Source organism: Etheostoma cragini, chromosome 21 (genome assembly GCF_013103735.1).
Source record: "Etheostoma cragini isolate CJK2018 chromosome 21, CSU_Ecrag_1.0, whole genome shotgun sequence".
Taxonomy (NCBI): Eukaryota; Metazoa; Chordata; class Actinopteri; order Perciformes; family Percidae; genus Etheostoma; species Etheostoma cragini.
In genome coordinates, this window is record NC_048427.1 from 4,903,869 (window position 1) to 4,920,222 (window position 16,354).

The 16,354-nt window shown below is 41.0% G+C and overlaps 2 protein-coding genes across 2 annotated transcripts in view; one reads left to right on the forward strand and one right to left on the reverse strand.

Moving 5' to 3' along the window:
* LOC117937109 (regulator of G-protein signaling 9-like) overlaps positions 1-12,955 on the reverse strand; it is an 18,893-nt gene extending 5,938 nt beyond the window's left edge. The window contains exons 1-9 of the mRNA XM_034860809.1: positions 12,914-12,955; positions 5,475-5,564; positions 3,608-3,704; positions 2,884-2,934; positions 2,665-2,771; positions 1,811-1,862; positions 1,679-1,737; positions 1,527-1,603; positions 1,237-1,438 (exon numbers count right to left, since the gene is read on the reverse strand). Coding sequence (XP_034716700.1) covers positions 1,237-1,438; positions 1,527-1,603; positions 1,679-1,737; positions 1,811-1,862; positions 2,665-2,771; positions 2,884-2,934; positions 3,608-3,704; positions 5,475-5,543 — 714 coding nt within the window. The 5' untranslated portion in view covers positions 5,544-5,564; positions 12,914-12,955. The remainder of the gene's footprint in view (positions 1-1,236; positions 1,439-1,526; positions 1,604-1,678; positions 1,738-1,810; positions 1,863-2,664; positions 2,772-2,883; positions 2,935-3,607; positions 3,705-5,474; positions 5,565-12,913) is intronic.
* Positions 6,408-16,299, forward strand: LOC117937186 (guanine nucleotide-binding protein subunit alpha-13-like). The gene is made up of 5 exons (XM_034860973.1): positions 6,408-6,778; positions 7,664-7,890; positions 11,273-11,323; positions 12,650-12,850; positions 13,956-16,299. The coding sequence occupies exons 1-5, from the start codon at positions 6,496-6,498 to the stop codon at positions 14,325-14,327; spliced, it is 1,134 nt and encodes a 377-aa protein (XP_034716864.1). The 5' UTR covers positions 6,408-6,495; the 3' UTR covers positions 14,328-16,299.
* The last annotated feature ends 55 nt before the right edge of the window (positions 16,300-16,354 follow it).

The window sequence follows — 16,354 nt, forward strand, 5'->3', positions numbered from 1 at the left end:
ACACACACACACACACACACACACACACACACACACACACACACACACCAACAAAAACAACAACAACAACAATTAATTTCACATTGTGTGTTTACAAAAGGACTCATTAATTAAAGCAGAGGGCTGCTTTATAATGCTAATCACAGGTTGCTAATGTGTCACACTTTTCCCGACCGTCTGAAACTACAAGAGGCCGGTCACGTGCTAAATGTGATTTTTGTGAATTCACTGTTTGTCATTACAAATACAACTTAAAGCATTATGTTTGTTTCCAGTAGAGGATTTGAAAATGTACTGCCTTGAAACCACATTAAAAAGCGGCATATGTCTGTCCCTGGAGTATGATATTCTCTGAGATAGAAGATAACTTTGACTTTAAGACCAGGACAAATAGACTAAGGAACAACAGCTTTCCACAAGCCATCACCCCACTGAACACACACACACTCACTAGCATCACCCACACACACAGACACACACGCACAAATACACGCACACAAATTCACACCTTCACATACGGACCATTTGTAATAACTCTAGTACTTTCAGTGAGTATATTATTTCTATATATGATTGTATGGTTTAACTACTTATTTCTTGTCTTTTAAGATTTAGATTTATGTTTACTGGGTGAACTGCTGCTAAGAATTTCGTAGTTAATTTTTCTGCAATGAGAGTAATTTTTCTGATTCTGATTTTGAAAAGGATGAGTCTGTGGGCAGGATGCAACTGCCAAGTGGGACAAAAAGTGCAACAACAAACTACTCAAGACAAATTCATAAAATGTTCCTACAAAAGTAGAAACAAGTAGCTCTGACTGATTTAAAGGCCCCAGGTTTCTTGTGTGTCAATTAGTTGAGATAGTTTAATGAAATACAGATTTATTCACACACACAATTTGCCCATAAATAATTCACCACTGGGTCTCACGATTATGTAATAAAACAGAGATTAATGTTTTACCATATCCGTTAATATTTGCTTTAATGGGGCATTGAATTACCACAAACTCAATTACACTTAGTCAGGCTGAGCCTTCAGGGACCCTGGAGGTTACGGGTTAGCCTTCTAGCCTGGTCAGGGTGAAACTTAGGACTCACAATGCTGCAAGCTCAAGTTGCAAACCGCTACAACCCATTTCTCCTACGCAGTGTGAAATATTAATCAGCGGTGCACTTTTCCTCTGACTGGACAAGTAATGGTAATGAGGCATCATGGGTGGAGATAATGAGATACCCTGGGAAGTATAGCGGTGGAGTGCAATTTATTTTCAGACGTCTGTCTGCTGGCAATCCACTTATATTCATGTCTGATAACTATCTGTGTGTGTGTGTGTGTGGTTGGGGGGGTTCTCACCGGAGGTCTATGAACCACCCAGTATGCTCTCTCCTGGCAGTCAAACACCACACGGTCCGGTTTCTTCCTCTCCTTTGCCGCCCTAAAAGTCACACACAAACACAGAGCATTGTAACACCTCCTTGATCTTAAACCTGAGTGATCTTACACTCAGTATCTTACACACCTACCTGTACTGTTCTTTAGCTTGCATCACTATAAAATCCCATTTATGATTCATCCACTTGTGAAGACGGTTATAGTGCTCCTGAGGACATAAAATAACACCTCAGCAACTGCCAGCAGATAAAAATGAATCACTCTCATTTGGTAGCGTTGTCACCTGCTCATGCAGCTCCAGGATTCCTTTCTTGCGTATGTTTCTTTTCGCCAGGTAGATTGCTTTAATAGTGAAAGGGAAAGTGTAAGTGTTGGTAATAGGACGTGAGATAAGATGTGAAGGACTCACACTCACCATAATCTGTATCCTCTACAGGCCACTGCTGTGTGGGCCAGAAGTACGGTGTCTAAAGACGACAAAAGAAAAAACTTTTTTACTGACCAGAACCGAAGTAAGATTAATGTATCACTAATCAGGAAACTAAAAGCAGACCAATTTGATATTTTACATAGCAAAACGAATGGTGATACTCTTCTCATTGCTTTTGGTGAACTATTTTAAAGGCAGTTTTTCAAACATTATATTTAAAGCTTGAATGCCCCAAGTTCCTCAGTGAAACTTTATTTATTCTTATTTTTGTCAAATATCAAGAAAGACTGTTCACCAGTTCCAGCTTCTCAGCTGTCACAATTATCACAGCCATAATTATCTCCTCAGAAGCTAACGTGTGCTTTAGCCAAGAAATGCAGCAATGAAAAATGCAATGAGTCTCATTATTACTGTACTGTGGTCCCTACCCAGCCAGCTTCCAGATATAATTATAGAGCATATTTAAAGCCAACAAATGTTGACTGATGTGCGTTTTTATCAGCATGTTGCTTTGATTGACTTGGGTGAAAATGCACATTGCATCGGACCTTCAGCCTTTGCATCTAATAAAGAATGTCCATGGATTAGTGCTTAAATGTAAATCCTAATGGTACATAATATAGCTGTTAAAGATTTTACCAAAAGAGGTTAAAACATTATTTAACAGTCAGTGAGTTTAAAATAAAAAAAAAGCATCTTGTCTTGTAGGACAGTGACGGCTCTGTTTAATTTGAACGGTTATCTGTGGAGTTTTCTTCAAAACAAAGTCAAACTAGATATTCCATTTTTGAAAAGATAGTTTCCTTGTGGCCTGCAATTTTTAAATGTGGTATGTTTACCTGGAAGCGATAGAGGGACGCATCTGGTTTGATCACTAAGCGTTTGTGGTCTTGCAGAGGGTAGATGTATCCTAGCGCCACCAGCATTGAGCCAATACTCCTCGCCTCTGAAGACAGGCGCAGAGACGAGCAGGAATGTGATCAAAAGTGGAACTTTCAGCTGACTCACACTGTATGTCATGTAAATATATGAATGGCATCAGCTGCCATCTCTCTCACCTTGTGTGTCTACTTGGAATCTGTCCACTAACCACGCGATAATATCTTCCCCTGAGGAGGAAAGATGGAAATGAGAAGTAGTCAAAGGTGAAAAAAACAGTGATCAGTGACAGTGAATATCATGAAATAGGTTTCTGTGTGTCGATAGGTAGGTGGGCGTCTAAATGCCAGACCCCTGATACAACACTACCGACTGTGAGCCCCTGCCGCTAATGTCGAGGAGGAAGCACAGCAAGAAACAAAGGGAAGAGGGGGAAAAGAAAAGAAAGGAAAGGAGAGAAGAGAAAGGAAAGGAGGGAGGAGTAAGGAAAAGAGGAAAGAAAAAAGAAGAGTGGAGATGAGGTGATGTGAGTTGAGGTGGGGAGAGACAAGAAAGAAAAGTAGAAGGAAGGAGGAACTTAGATGAGAGAAAAGGAGAGGAAAGAAGAGGAAAAAGGGAGATTAAAAGGTACCACCTAGCTGTATCTCTGTTTTTCTCTTGGTTCTGTCTCTGTTACTTGCTCTTTTCCTCTTGCCTGCTCAATCATCATCCTCCTCCTTCACCTCCTACTTTTTCCCTCTCCCTGACTTGGAGACCACGGGTGTTGTCATGGAGATTAGATCTGTAGCTCTCGAGTTTGAGCCCGGAGCTCCTGTATCCTTCAGTGAGACTATGCAGGCACACTCCCTCAGCAATATGAATAACATTGCATTGTGTGTGTGTGTGTGTGTGTGTGTGTTTTACCAGTAATAGCGTGTGGTATTGTTGTAATGACCAGTCTCTGGGGCTGTGACTTAACTCCCGTTTTGAGGTCCTGCATCTCCAGCAGCACCTTCTCTGCCTGTGAAGGAATATGAATATGAAGGGTTGAGGAGGTTACCACGACAACTGATTGTGACCACTCATAGAGGTCACCATGCCAACAGGTTGCTTTGACAACAGGTTGTGGAGGCAGCCTCCATAATGGGGAAATGAGGGCAGACTATATCATTTGTAAATAAAAAAATGAGGTTAGATGGATTTGTGGATGAAATCTGCTCCAGTGTCTAGGACATGACGGTGCTGATAATCCTTATCATTATCCACATCATGCACAACATCCCTGTTGACCTCTTTTCTGTTTAATAAAAGATTTGGAAAATGGCATCTAATTGCCTTTCATAGATTTGAAACCTCTGAGGCAAATTGTTCCCATTTGATAATAAGGCTCGCTATCAACACTTGTAATTAATACTTCTTATTAGGAAAATGCTGCATAAATAAAGACTCTCTCAACACAATTATACCAAAAATAACATTACAATTAACTCTGAACCTCAATGCTGCATTTAAACCAGGAGAGAGGTGAGATAAAAGGTCTGTTTCATACCCTGATCTCATGGCTTTTGTTTTGCTTGTGTGCGAGCTTTTGTGGTGAGTCACTGCTCCTGAACAGTTTTTTATTTATCATAACATCAGATCCCACAGCTCAGGTGTGAAAGCAAGAAAACATGCAGTACATTAGTTCAGCTTGTGTGTGTGTGCGTGTGTGTGTTTATGAGAGAGTGGATGCGGCTGACTCCTGGGCCTGTTTGAAGTGGCTTTGTGCTTTGAAGTCCTCCTGGAGAGGCTATAAGCCCCAGGCTGAGTCGGACCAAAGTGGGCTTTCATGGACCAAAACCCAAAGTTCTCCTTGAAATGAGTTAGCATCATATCTATGGTTAGCATTTCCCTGGGGAGCAGGACATTGTGAGTGCTGCATCTGGAATCAATAGACTCTGCGAATATTTTGCTAATGACAGAGGTTTTGAATTATTTCCTGTACAATTTTTCTAATGCCAAAGTTATTTTACTACGATACATATTCCAGCTCCTGAAGTGGATAGACTTGAAATGTGAGATGATAAATTAAGCCCTTCTCTGTCCAGAGGGCCGGGTTGTTCCAATACACAGTGCCTGGATTTACTTCTTTCCAGCAGCTGGTTGGTTGGTGTGTATGGAAGCACTGGTACTGATCCTTAAGGCTTAATGCTTATTAAACTGAATGACCTTATCACGGTGAAAGGATGCAACAAAACAGTTTAGTAACTATTATAGTGTCAGACAGAGTACCCACTGAAACCAAGATGACATTTGTTTGCTGTTTCATTTTTATTTACATTTTGTAACATGTATTTCTAATTGCTTGGTACTTATGAAGTTTTGTTTCACTAATTCTGATCAATTGGGTAACTACAATTCAGATTTGCACGCATTTTGAAAAATGGCATGTGTTATCTGTTTTCTTGTATTACCTCAAAGCATTCTATAGTCCAAATGATACCTCTAAGCTTTGTTGCTTCAAAAACATGTCTAGGCTAACCTAAATAAATCTCTACATAAGGTTAAGAAAAACAGTATTCCCCAGACGACCTGTGGGAAATACAGATAGGCTAGTTTTTTTTGAAGTAGCCTAACGCAGTTTGTATGAGAAAATATCAACAGCCATGGTTTATGAGGATACAGCAGGCAACTCAAGCCCAGCATTGCGTTGGAGAAATACCAATCTATCATATCTATAGGTGCGTCTGCATGTATAGTCCAGCCTAAGCAGGGCTGTGGTCATCATCTCTGATGTAAAAGGATAGCCTACCTTCTTGAGACAAGCGATCCTTGGTCGATACCTCTGTCCATGATCACGGAGAGGGTTTCTAATGGTCATGGTGTCTATTGATCACTCTCCCACACTGTCGCCTGTGAGCCTTGTGTAGTGTGGGGATGCTGAAAGGAAAGTGCAATCATAGAAACTGATGCTGCCTTCAAGTGTTCACCATAAACTCCTGTTTGGAAGGTTGGATATTGTAAATAAAGTGTAATTTTTCGCATTAAAGTGGACCTTATGGTTAAATTAACTTTTAAAAACTTAGAAACAACTATGCAAATGAAATATAATTACACAATATAGTAAAATATCATTAATAACGACACAGTATCCATTAATGACACACAACTATAAAGGATATTCCAATTTAATACAAAAAAATCATACTTTCTGAAACAAATATTGACAACTGTTCTGTGATTGAGACTTTTCTGTCAGCATTTTACGTTACATTGACCATTTGAAGGACGTTCAAACATAAGTTCTCGTATTTTCAACAGCCTTTAAAGGCAGCATACCTAAAGCGAGAAGGGGAATCGACCAATCAGAGCACGGCTTTTTCTATAACTTACGCAATTACCAAAGTGAACCAGTAGAGGGTGAAATGGTACCGTGTCGTATCAGTCAAGTCTAGCGTTAAATTCATTTTAAATGTTGTATTATCTTGTCTGTAACACAGTACATAGCGTGCGAATTGAGTTGCACATTAGTGTTCCAATCATAAACTGTGTGATTGCGACGTAAAAAACGTAAAAACTGTTTTTTTCAAATATCAAATGGCATATTTCTACATCGACCTCATCTAGCTTTATTTGTGTGTGTCAAGGCATACGTGGGATAAAATGGTATGTGTGTTTGAGTCGGCAAAACATAAACGGCAAAGCGAAAAGTGACTTTAGATCGATGGTAAACAGTCAGCAGCACTACTTCCTGAGTTTAGGGAAGGGGCTTGGTCCCGTGCCTGCGCTCCGCGAACGCGCATCAAATTAGCATCGATGAAGTTTGTGCGAACATGGCGGATTTCCTGCCGACCAGGTCCGTGTTAAAAGTTTGTCTACCCGTCTGCCTACTGAACAGCGGCGAGGTGGAACAGGTCCGAAAGTCAAAGGAGATCGACAGATGTCTCTCCCGGGAGAAAACATACGTGAAACGGCTGGTGAAGATCCTGCTGCTCGGCGCTGGCGAGAGCGGCAAGTCGACTTTCCTCAAACAAATGCGGATCATCCACGGCCAGGACTTCGACCAGCAAGCCCGAGAGGACTTCAGAGCCACAATTTACAGCAATGTTATCAAAGGTAACCTCGCTGCTAACGGCAGGTACATTAGGACAAGAGATAAGCCTTGTTTCTTCGGCAGAGGGGCGCTTAAACTGGTTGAGAAAGTTTCAACATCTGTTTAGAGGACACACATATAAACAGTCTACATCTGCTGTCGGCACACCCATATGAGACGTGTTTCTACTGAAATCTCCGTCTTTTAAAAGTCATAGCCGTGTAGCCACAACATCGTTAACGTTTTAAATGTGTAACATAGTCATACACACGCCATTAGTTTCAAATGGCCAACGGCAAGTTTAGTTGCTCAACAGCTAACGTTAACATAGGGATGTAGCTAATGGAGGGCAAACCCACTACCACCAGTGTGCTGTAAGGTGTTCCTGTTTGTCCACCCTTTGTATGTAACGTTACAGGGAGAACTCTCAACAACATGGACAACTTATAGCCTTTATAATTTAGTGTAAACAAAATTAATTAAAAATGCGTTTAATTGAATCAATATCTCTCTGTATCAAAAATTATGAAAATGTCATATAAAATATTAAGAGCTTCTCAAACGTATTTATTTGTACCGTTTGTAATATCAGCTGCTGCTGTAACTGTATTATATTATTATTTTTTTTTTACAGAAGCCGTTTCAAATTAGTGTAAATCATTGGAAAATTGGCACAAATTTTAGTGATACTGTTTTATGTAAGTCTTGTATTTTTTTTTATTTAAGAGTCTTTTTTTACATTTTACTCTTGTCAAAGAAAACATGTTTGTAGGGCACCTGTCATTTTTGGTTGGCATGCAGTTCACATGCCCTTCTAGTCTTTCACAATAGGTTTCCATTGCATGTGGCCTATTAGATTTTACAACCAGTGGGCCTCTCTTATTGAGATAGCTTTCCTTCCTTTCCAGGTGTACGTGTGTTGGTAGATGCCCGGGAGAAGCTGCACATCCCGTGGGGTGACCCGGAAAACCAGAAGCATGGGGACAGCTTGATGGCGTTCAACACCCGGTCAGCTAAGATGGCCAACGGGCAGCTGGAGACGCCCGTCTTCTTGCAGTACCTGCCCGCCATCAAAGCTCTGTGGGACGACTCGGGCATACAGAACGCCTATGATCGCCGCAGGGAGTTTCAGCTGGTACGTGGCTGTCCACACTCACATTGACATAGTCTCACTGAAAGACAGTGGTGGCCCAGTTCATCTCTTTCACCAAATCCAGTAATAGTTTTTGGGGCTTTTTCAAAAAAAAGTCCATAATGAGAAAGATGAGTGTCTGGAAAGCGGTGGTGGAAATGGAAAGTGAAAATGATTTTCTTTTTAATTCATCCACCCTTTCCTCTCTCCCTGTAATTCTTGCTCTGGTTTTCTTTCTCTCTCTCTCTCTCTCTCTCTCTCTCTCTCTCTCTCTCTCTCTCTCTCTCTCTCTCTCTCTCTCTCTCTCTCTCTCTCTCTCTCTCTCTCGAGCGGTCAGACATGTGATTTATTCAGCTTCCTGTTTACACCTCTCCCCGCTCCTTATGTCTTGGCTGTAAGCATGCACACACGCTTGACATTTTACCCCAGAATATCAGCCTGTGGTCGCCACTATGTTCACGTGTACTTACCGGGACCTTCCCGTGCACATGGTTTCCCTGGTAATACTTTCACAATCGTGTGCTTTTTTTAATTGAAATTTTTTTAATGTGATGTGATTACATTTTTAAATCCTCCAGCATTTGAGACAAAAATAGGGGACACGTTACTCCAAGTTGCTGTCAGTAATGAAACACAACCAAAACATTTTCATTTTCTTGTCATTTGCATAAGGCCAAACCTTTCTGTATGGCGTTTTGTTACAGTCCCACACACACTCAGCTTGTTGGTGTGAATTTGTTGAATAAGAGTGATCAGAGCTGGAATGTTGATCTGTAGTTAAACAGCTTTATGCTTACAAACAGAGCTCTGGCTCTCCCACTAAGAGTGCCACATGTCCAGCTACACAAGTACAAGGACACACAAATATGCATTCTGTGTCATATTTGGGTATATTAATGTCAGAAAAAGGCCCATACAATGGTATGACTTATTGAAATAGCTTGTTTTGTTTGACCCATTTTACAATTACTACACTACATTTACTATTACTATAATAGAACATAAAAAAACAGCAAATCAAGTATAGATAAATAAAGTATAGATGCTTGAACTAAGGATTTGTTTCTCCAATTTTTGCTTTAAAAAGAAGAAGAAAACAATCATTAATGAGAGTTGTTGTTTTTTAAAGCAATTTTTTAACAAATCCGTCATCTTGAACATTACGATCATTTATATTAGTGCAGAACAATTGGTTGATTAATTAGGAAGTCAATCATCAGACAAGTAGTCCATATCAACGACGTTACACTTCCGGGATGGTTCAGGTGTCGCCGGAAATTTGGCCGGATGTCCGTCGCCTTCCACTTCCCTTGTGTTGAAGCTTTAAACTCCGATGGATTTCTGTGGTTAACTGCTCCTCAGACCTCTGCAGGGTAAATCCAGAAAGCTAGCCAGCCTATCTGTCCAATCTGAGTTTTCTGTTACACGACTAAAACAACTTTTGAACATACACATGTTCCACCAAAACAAGCTCCTTCCCGAGGCTGTTTGGCAGAGCCACCGTCTTTGTGTCCAAGCTAAGCACCGCCTAAGACAATTGTGATTGGCTTTGTCCCATCCCGGAATGCCGCGTGGACACGCCAGCCCCTCCTCCGCAGCGCTGTGGAGGAAGGTCTGGCAACGCGAGACCATCGGGTGTCAAACATTTCATGGTCCCACCTTTTCAAAAGTGAGGATTTGCTGCTTTTTCTTTTGTCAAATTCTAGTTAATGAAATATTTAGTTCTTTTTTTGTTGACAATACAAGTAATTTGAAGATTGTGAAATACATTTTCCACTATTTAGTGACACTTTTTGACATACCAAACAATTAAACCATTACCTGAAGAAATAATGACCAGATAAATTGATAAATAAAAAAAATGAAGCACTTTGTAGTGTATAAAACCTGGTATGAAGTCGTAATGCAAATGCAATCTAAAACACTAGCTCTACCATTCAGACAATAACCCATCCAACCCAGACGCAGCAGATGAAGAGTTGTTCTGTCGGGAGCGGTTGAAATATTCCCTGCTCTTGTTTCCGTTGACTAATTTGTATTTCTGCCAGCAGATACAACCTATTTTGTTTTGGTACATTTGCATTTAAGTATTTGCATCACAAATCAGACGTGCCCCTAGACGTGCTTTTTAATTACCATTAAAAATGTGTAATCACCTCTGGATTCTCTAGTTTTGCATAGTACAAAGTTCCCACAGTAAAACACAGGTCTGCCTAAATATCAAGTGTCACAATTCATTTGGCACACACTGTTATCTTATGTTTCAGTTTTGCTTTCACAGCACGCTCGTAAAACTGTAGGCATTGTCATGCTGTAAAATGAACAGAGAGAGGTGAGAGTGATTGCTCTTCTGGTTTCTCTTCTCCTTTTTTTTTTTTTTTTTTGTATTTTTTTGTATTATAGTACAGATTTTTTAGGATTGGTAAATCCTGCTCAGATTTGAACTCTCGTATTGCGTTGAAGCCAGAAATGTGTACAGAATTAAAATGAGCTTCGCCAAAAGGTAGCTCTTTCTTTTGGCTTTAGTGTAGCACCACGCCAACCTATTCCTCCCTTGTGTAATCTTAGCCTTGCAAACACTTTCCATGCACACACACACACACACACACACACACACACACACACACACACACACACACACACACACACAGGTTTTTCAGGTCAGATTAGTTTTTTTTAAAAGATCAAAAGGTGAGCACAGAAGCTTACAGTGAGGAAAGTGCATGGTGGATGCACTAAAAAGTATTACTACTAACAAAATGTAGGTGTTATAGCAAGGTGTCTGTGAAGTGTGTCATTAACGCAACACACATGCAAGCAATCCTAGTGGTGTGGTATTGTAGAGAAACTGCGGGTCACAGGAAGGATGGTAAGGAAAATCTGCTTTGCTTTTTGCAGTCAGTTTTTGGTTAATGTGGAGAACAGGGGACATAGACACACACACACACACACACACACGTAAAGGAATGCATCTCAGTCTTGGCAGCTTCATGTCTGGACTTGCACTAATTGCATATGAACACTGTTAGAATGGTCTAGAAAAAAACACCCATACACACACATGCAAAGCTAGCCACACTTTTACATCAAAGACACACTTACAAAGGTGCGTCTAGTGCAGTACCAAGTATTTTGCATCCTGCTTCAGCTGTTCAGAGCAGACTCAGCTCTCAGGCGGAGACAGTTTGCGTGCGTGCAAGCATGTTTGTGTGTGTGTTTGTTTGTGGCAGCTAAAGTGAGATTTTGTCCTGTTTCTACAACAGCGACCCATTTATTCTGTTCTGAATGCCATGTTAGCGGTCAGTAGCCTGTGCTGTTTATGATTAAAATGACTGAAACTAATAAATTGTGTGTGTTAACAAAGTCTTCCTCTGTCCTGTCGCAGGGTGAGTCAGTGAAGTATTTCTTGGATAATCTGGATAAGCTTGGCGAGCTGGTAAGTTGTTTCTGCCTGCACCGATTGTTATAATCAGACGTGTGTACATGTTATAGTTAATATTGCAGTGCATGTCGGGGCGCTTGGGTAGATCATCTAGTTGGGCGCGTGTCCCATGTACAAAGGCTCAGTCCTCATTGCAGCCTCTGTGGGGTTTAACCTGTGGCCTTTTGCTGCAGGTCATTCCCCCTCTCTCCCCTTTATCTGCCCAAAAGATTAAAAAAAAAAGTATTTGAAAAATGTCTGGACAATTTAAGGTTACCCGAGGAGCAACTAAGATGGCTGTTTGAAAACATGTACATAGTAACTCAGAAGATGATACACCAGGGTTTCTGCAAGTCTTAAAAAGCATTGAATTCAGTTCGCTCATAAAACGCAAAAGAAGGTATTAAAAAAATCTAATTTCAATAAAAATAATAAAGATTTTGTATGCAGGCTGTAGGAAGATCTTATACACCTATAATCAAAAGTGTCATTGTTGCAACACTGGATTGGGCGCCCAGGAGATCATTTATTGTTTTATTTAGTGGACTTTCAGTCAGCACCATCAGACCTACAGCAATCCCTGTCACCACTGGTTGCAGAGCTCCTTATCATAGGTCTACTAATTTAATTCAATGCAAAACAAGCTTTCTCTAGCCTGACCAACCAGACCCACATCAAGATGTTGGCTCTGGGAAACTCACCATTGGCTGGGCTCAATCCGAAGGGCAGGGTAAACGGCTGTCTTTCAAATTACCTCTGCACGCAATAGGATAGCGCTACAACCAACCACAGCAACGCTAGTTGATAGTTTAATCTTTTTTCGTATACGACAGCAAAACTCCAAACACATCTTTCTTTTTTAATGACTTCAGTGCTCAACTCCCAGTCTTCCAGAGTGGCAGGCAAAGCAAGTCAAAGGCCTCTGTTCGCCAGCAGCATCAGCCATCTTCTTTGTTTTCAAGTAGCAGAAAATTCACGCAGAAATGCGTCAACTCTGCCGTTATTATGTTAAGCCCGCCCACCGACTCTATACACGATGTGATTGGCCTGACCAGAATTTGGTTTTTCCAGCTCGCAAACCAACAGAGTTGCTAGACTACCTGGCTGAAAATTACATTTGCCGCCACTAGGGTGCGTCTAGATTTCTAGGCTAAGCATTCTCTACTTTCAGCTTTTATAGGTTTTTCTTGGATTGATTTAGGTTTTTTTTCTCTTTGCAAAAAAACTACATTTTTGTCTTCATCTTGTCATTGTTGACAAGTTGTAATTTTTTCTCAAATTTATTTTCTGTACATGTAGCTGTTCATGTATATTTATTGTGTTTTTCCATCTCTCCTACAGGATTATCTTCCCAGTCAACAGGATATCCTGCTGGCTCGTAAACCCACCAAGGGCATCCACGAGTATGACTTTGAAATCAGGGGTGTTCCCTTCAAGATGGTGGACGTGGGGGGGCAGCGCTCAGAGAGGAGGCGCTGGTTCGAGTGTTTCGACTCGGTTACCTCCATCCTCTTCCTCGTCTCCTCCTCTGAATACGACCAGGTAAATTTTGCCGCTTAGACGAACAAAGGCCATGGCATCTTATTTTTTTCTTGCACACATGCAAACACACACACACACACACACACACACACACACACACACTTGAGATAGCCTGATAAATGGCTCATTAATCAGTTTGTACTAACAGATAATGTTTGGTGACATTTTGATAAGTTGTCATAAATACTGTATGTATTATAAATACACACACTCTTTTACTGTTGTGATTAATTCCACACCTTGTGCAGATTTGTGTCTTATTTTTAGCTCATGTAAAAGTTACCATTAACACGGTTTGTTCTTTTTTTTCTTCATCAAAGAAAAATCATTGGCCTTAAAGTGTAACTCTCGCCAACATGCAACCTAGGGTCTTTTTGGGAATGTACCCGAGTCAAACTTTTGTTTAAAAGCATAATTAGGACAGAAGCGCCACTTTAAGATTGACCGTATTTTCGTTTTGGGTCAAATGGTCTTTTGAATGGAAGTGCTATGGGCGCTACTACAATCGCATCAAAATCAACATTTTTAACACTACAAACACTAAAAAAACACTGAAATTTTGCTCAAAGTATTACCAGGAACTCGAGCATTGAGAACATTGTTTGTGTACACACACTGTTTTTGAGTAGCGAGATGGCAGCGACCGGAAAAACCAACAGCTAAAGTGAGACGTTCAAGAACTCAAGTTCATGTGTAGAGCCCCTGGTGATGCTTTGAGCAATGTTTCAGTGTTTGTAGTGTCTTTAAAAATAGTGATATTGATGTGATCATAGTAGCGCCCCTAGCAATGCCATTCAAAAGGCCAATTGACCCATAACAAAAATACAGTAAATCTTAAAAGAGGCGCTTCCATCCTAATTATGCTTTTTAAGGTAACATAAAATAATTTTTTTTGATAAGACTCGTTAAATTTGGTTATTACATAATTATGTCCAAGATATGTACTAAGCAGTAACATATTAACAATGGAAAAATAAACATCATTGGGTGGCCTTCATTTCTGCCTGCACCTATGTATATCTTCAGTAGTTTAAATTCCATCTGGTAGAATAGCAACAGTACTAGTACTAGCAGTAGTACTTAATCTCTTGCTTGTCTCTGCCAGGTGCTGATGGAGGACAGGCAGACCAACCGACTGCGCGAGTCGCTCGACATCTTCGAGACCATCGTCAACAACCGCGTCTTCGTCAACGTTTCGATCATCCTCTTCCTCAACAAGACAGACCTGCTGGAGGAGAAAGTGAAGAGCGTTCCGCTCAAAGACTACTTTGCTGAGTACACTGGGCAGGAGCACAACCTGCCAGACGTCCAGGCGTTTATGGTGGAGTGCTTCCGGGACAAGAGACGCGACGCCACCCAGAAGCAACTGTACCACCACTTCACCACGGCCATCAACACGGAGAACATCAGGCTGGTGTTCCGGGATGTCAAGGACACCATCCTCCATGACAACCTCAAGCAGCTCATGCTCCAATGACCCCTGTCAACCTGTGAAAATAGAGGACCTGAATGGGGACAAACTACCCCCTCGCTCCTGAAGAGGACTTGACGAGACCTTGAAGAATCAGATAGACGTCAGCGTTCTTCTTCTTCAATTTTTATGTTAGTTTTTACACTCCTCTTTGAAGAGTTGGCCTATTGTTAGTTCAGGGTTTGGTAGGGGAACGAGTCAGTAGGGTTATAAAGAACGACAAGCAGGCGGTTTTAAAGTTGGATAACATTTGAACTTTGCTGCTTCGTCTAGAGATTCTCTCCTCTGGTCTGAGCACCACCTTACAGCACAAGATTTGCTGCGGCTTTTCGACTCACAAGTTGCCGGTGCTGGCGCAAACCAGCAAAACCTATTTCATACCGGGCACATGGTCTCTCAACCAGATACATAATTTGCCAAGCACCAAATACAGGAATTAGTTTGTTTAAACAACATGTAGGATTTTAGATGGTTCAAGATCAGCTTTGCGCCCACATTGATTTGCCAGTCTGTGTACACGCATTGAATTCATCTAATCCAAAACCACTCCATTCATTCTGTTGCACCCCTCTAGTGCTGCTTTGTAAGCCCCTGTAGTTTGTAGAAGGGTTTGCCAACCTGCGGATTACCTAGTGACTGCACGATTGTCCTCATTTTTTCTGATATATTGCAGCACTGTTTTCCTCCCTCTTCCAGACGCAGTCACAGAGCCATTGTTGTCGAGACAAGGACTAGGTCATTGCTTGCAAAACCTCCCAGAATGGTTCAATATTTGATCTGGAAAATAGCTCCAGCACTGGTACCTTGTCTGTCGAAAAACGCTAGAAAATGGCACAACCGCACGACTGAACCGACAATACCTTTCCCTGTATTGTCTTATGTAGACCTAATCACTGTTTAAATCCTGCATTTGTGCCTTTTGCCTCTATAGAATCAAAGCCAATCCCAGCTGCCTTCAACCGATAATTAAGATGCAAGTTGTCCCTTGTTTGTGGTTGTAGTACCAAATTAGCTTAAATGGCACACTAGGCAGGTGTGTCAGCAAGCCAACGTGCAGTCCACTGTTTTCTCAGGGTTGAAATTACAACCAGCGTACATGCTGATGTCATTGTTGGTGAACTAACTGAATAATTGAATCTTTATCTGGGTGGCAGCGGCGAGATTCAGCCAGGCCTCAGTACAGTCAGCTGGGTGGTATTTGGTACTGGATCCTCCTGGCTTTGACCCCTGAAAGTTGACCCAAAGACCCCCCCTCCACCACCCCCACCCTCCTCCCTCCTCCGTCTCTTTGTTTTCTATCTCTGATTAGATGTAAAGGGACAGACCTCCCCTGCTTGAATGATAAATGTCTGTTAATAGATGTACAGAGATTTGATGTTACTGTAACCAACATTGTAATAGTAAGCTGTAGCTTACCGAGTTGTGACTCCAGGCGTCTCTGAAATAACCCTTGAAGGTTTGTTTGTATTTTACACGCCATCTTGTCCTGTTTAGTAGTTCCTTTTTTATTTTATGAATTTGCTGGGGAGGGGGGGGGGAATTCGGTGGAAAAAGGCAACTGTATCTTGTAGGGGGCCAATCTTTACTAGAGGACAACTTCCAGGCACTGTTCAAATCCGTGCTTCTCTGCCAAATCCCCCCATGCTTTCTTACGAATGTTCACATCAATAGCATGTAGTTTTTCTTCCAAAATAAACCTCCTGTTCACTTCAGTTTTCTTCCAGTTCTGGCTTTGTATATACTGTAATCCGTTGCCATGTAAATAATATTCAGGTTTATCTCTGTGTATGTAAATGGTTATAGAAATGGAGTATGTTTCCATTCTGAATGTGTTTCAAATCACTGCTTTTCCAATGAAGATGACCTTTTTGATTTTAGATGTATTTTTGTGTATTTTTTTCATCACCTTAAAATGTATTCCTGTGCCAAGTCTCATGCCACTCTAACCCTATCAATAAAATACACATTTCTAATGAAAGTAGGCTTTTTTTTTCTCAATATTAATATATTAAGTATTTAGCCTCTTCATGATT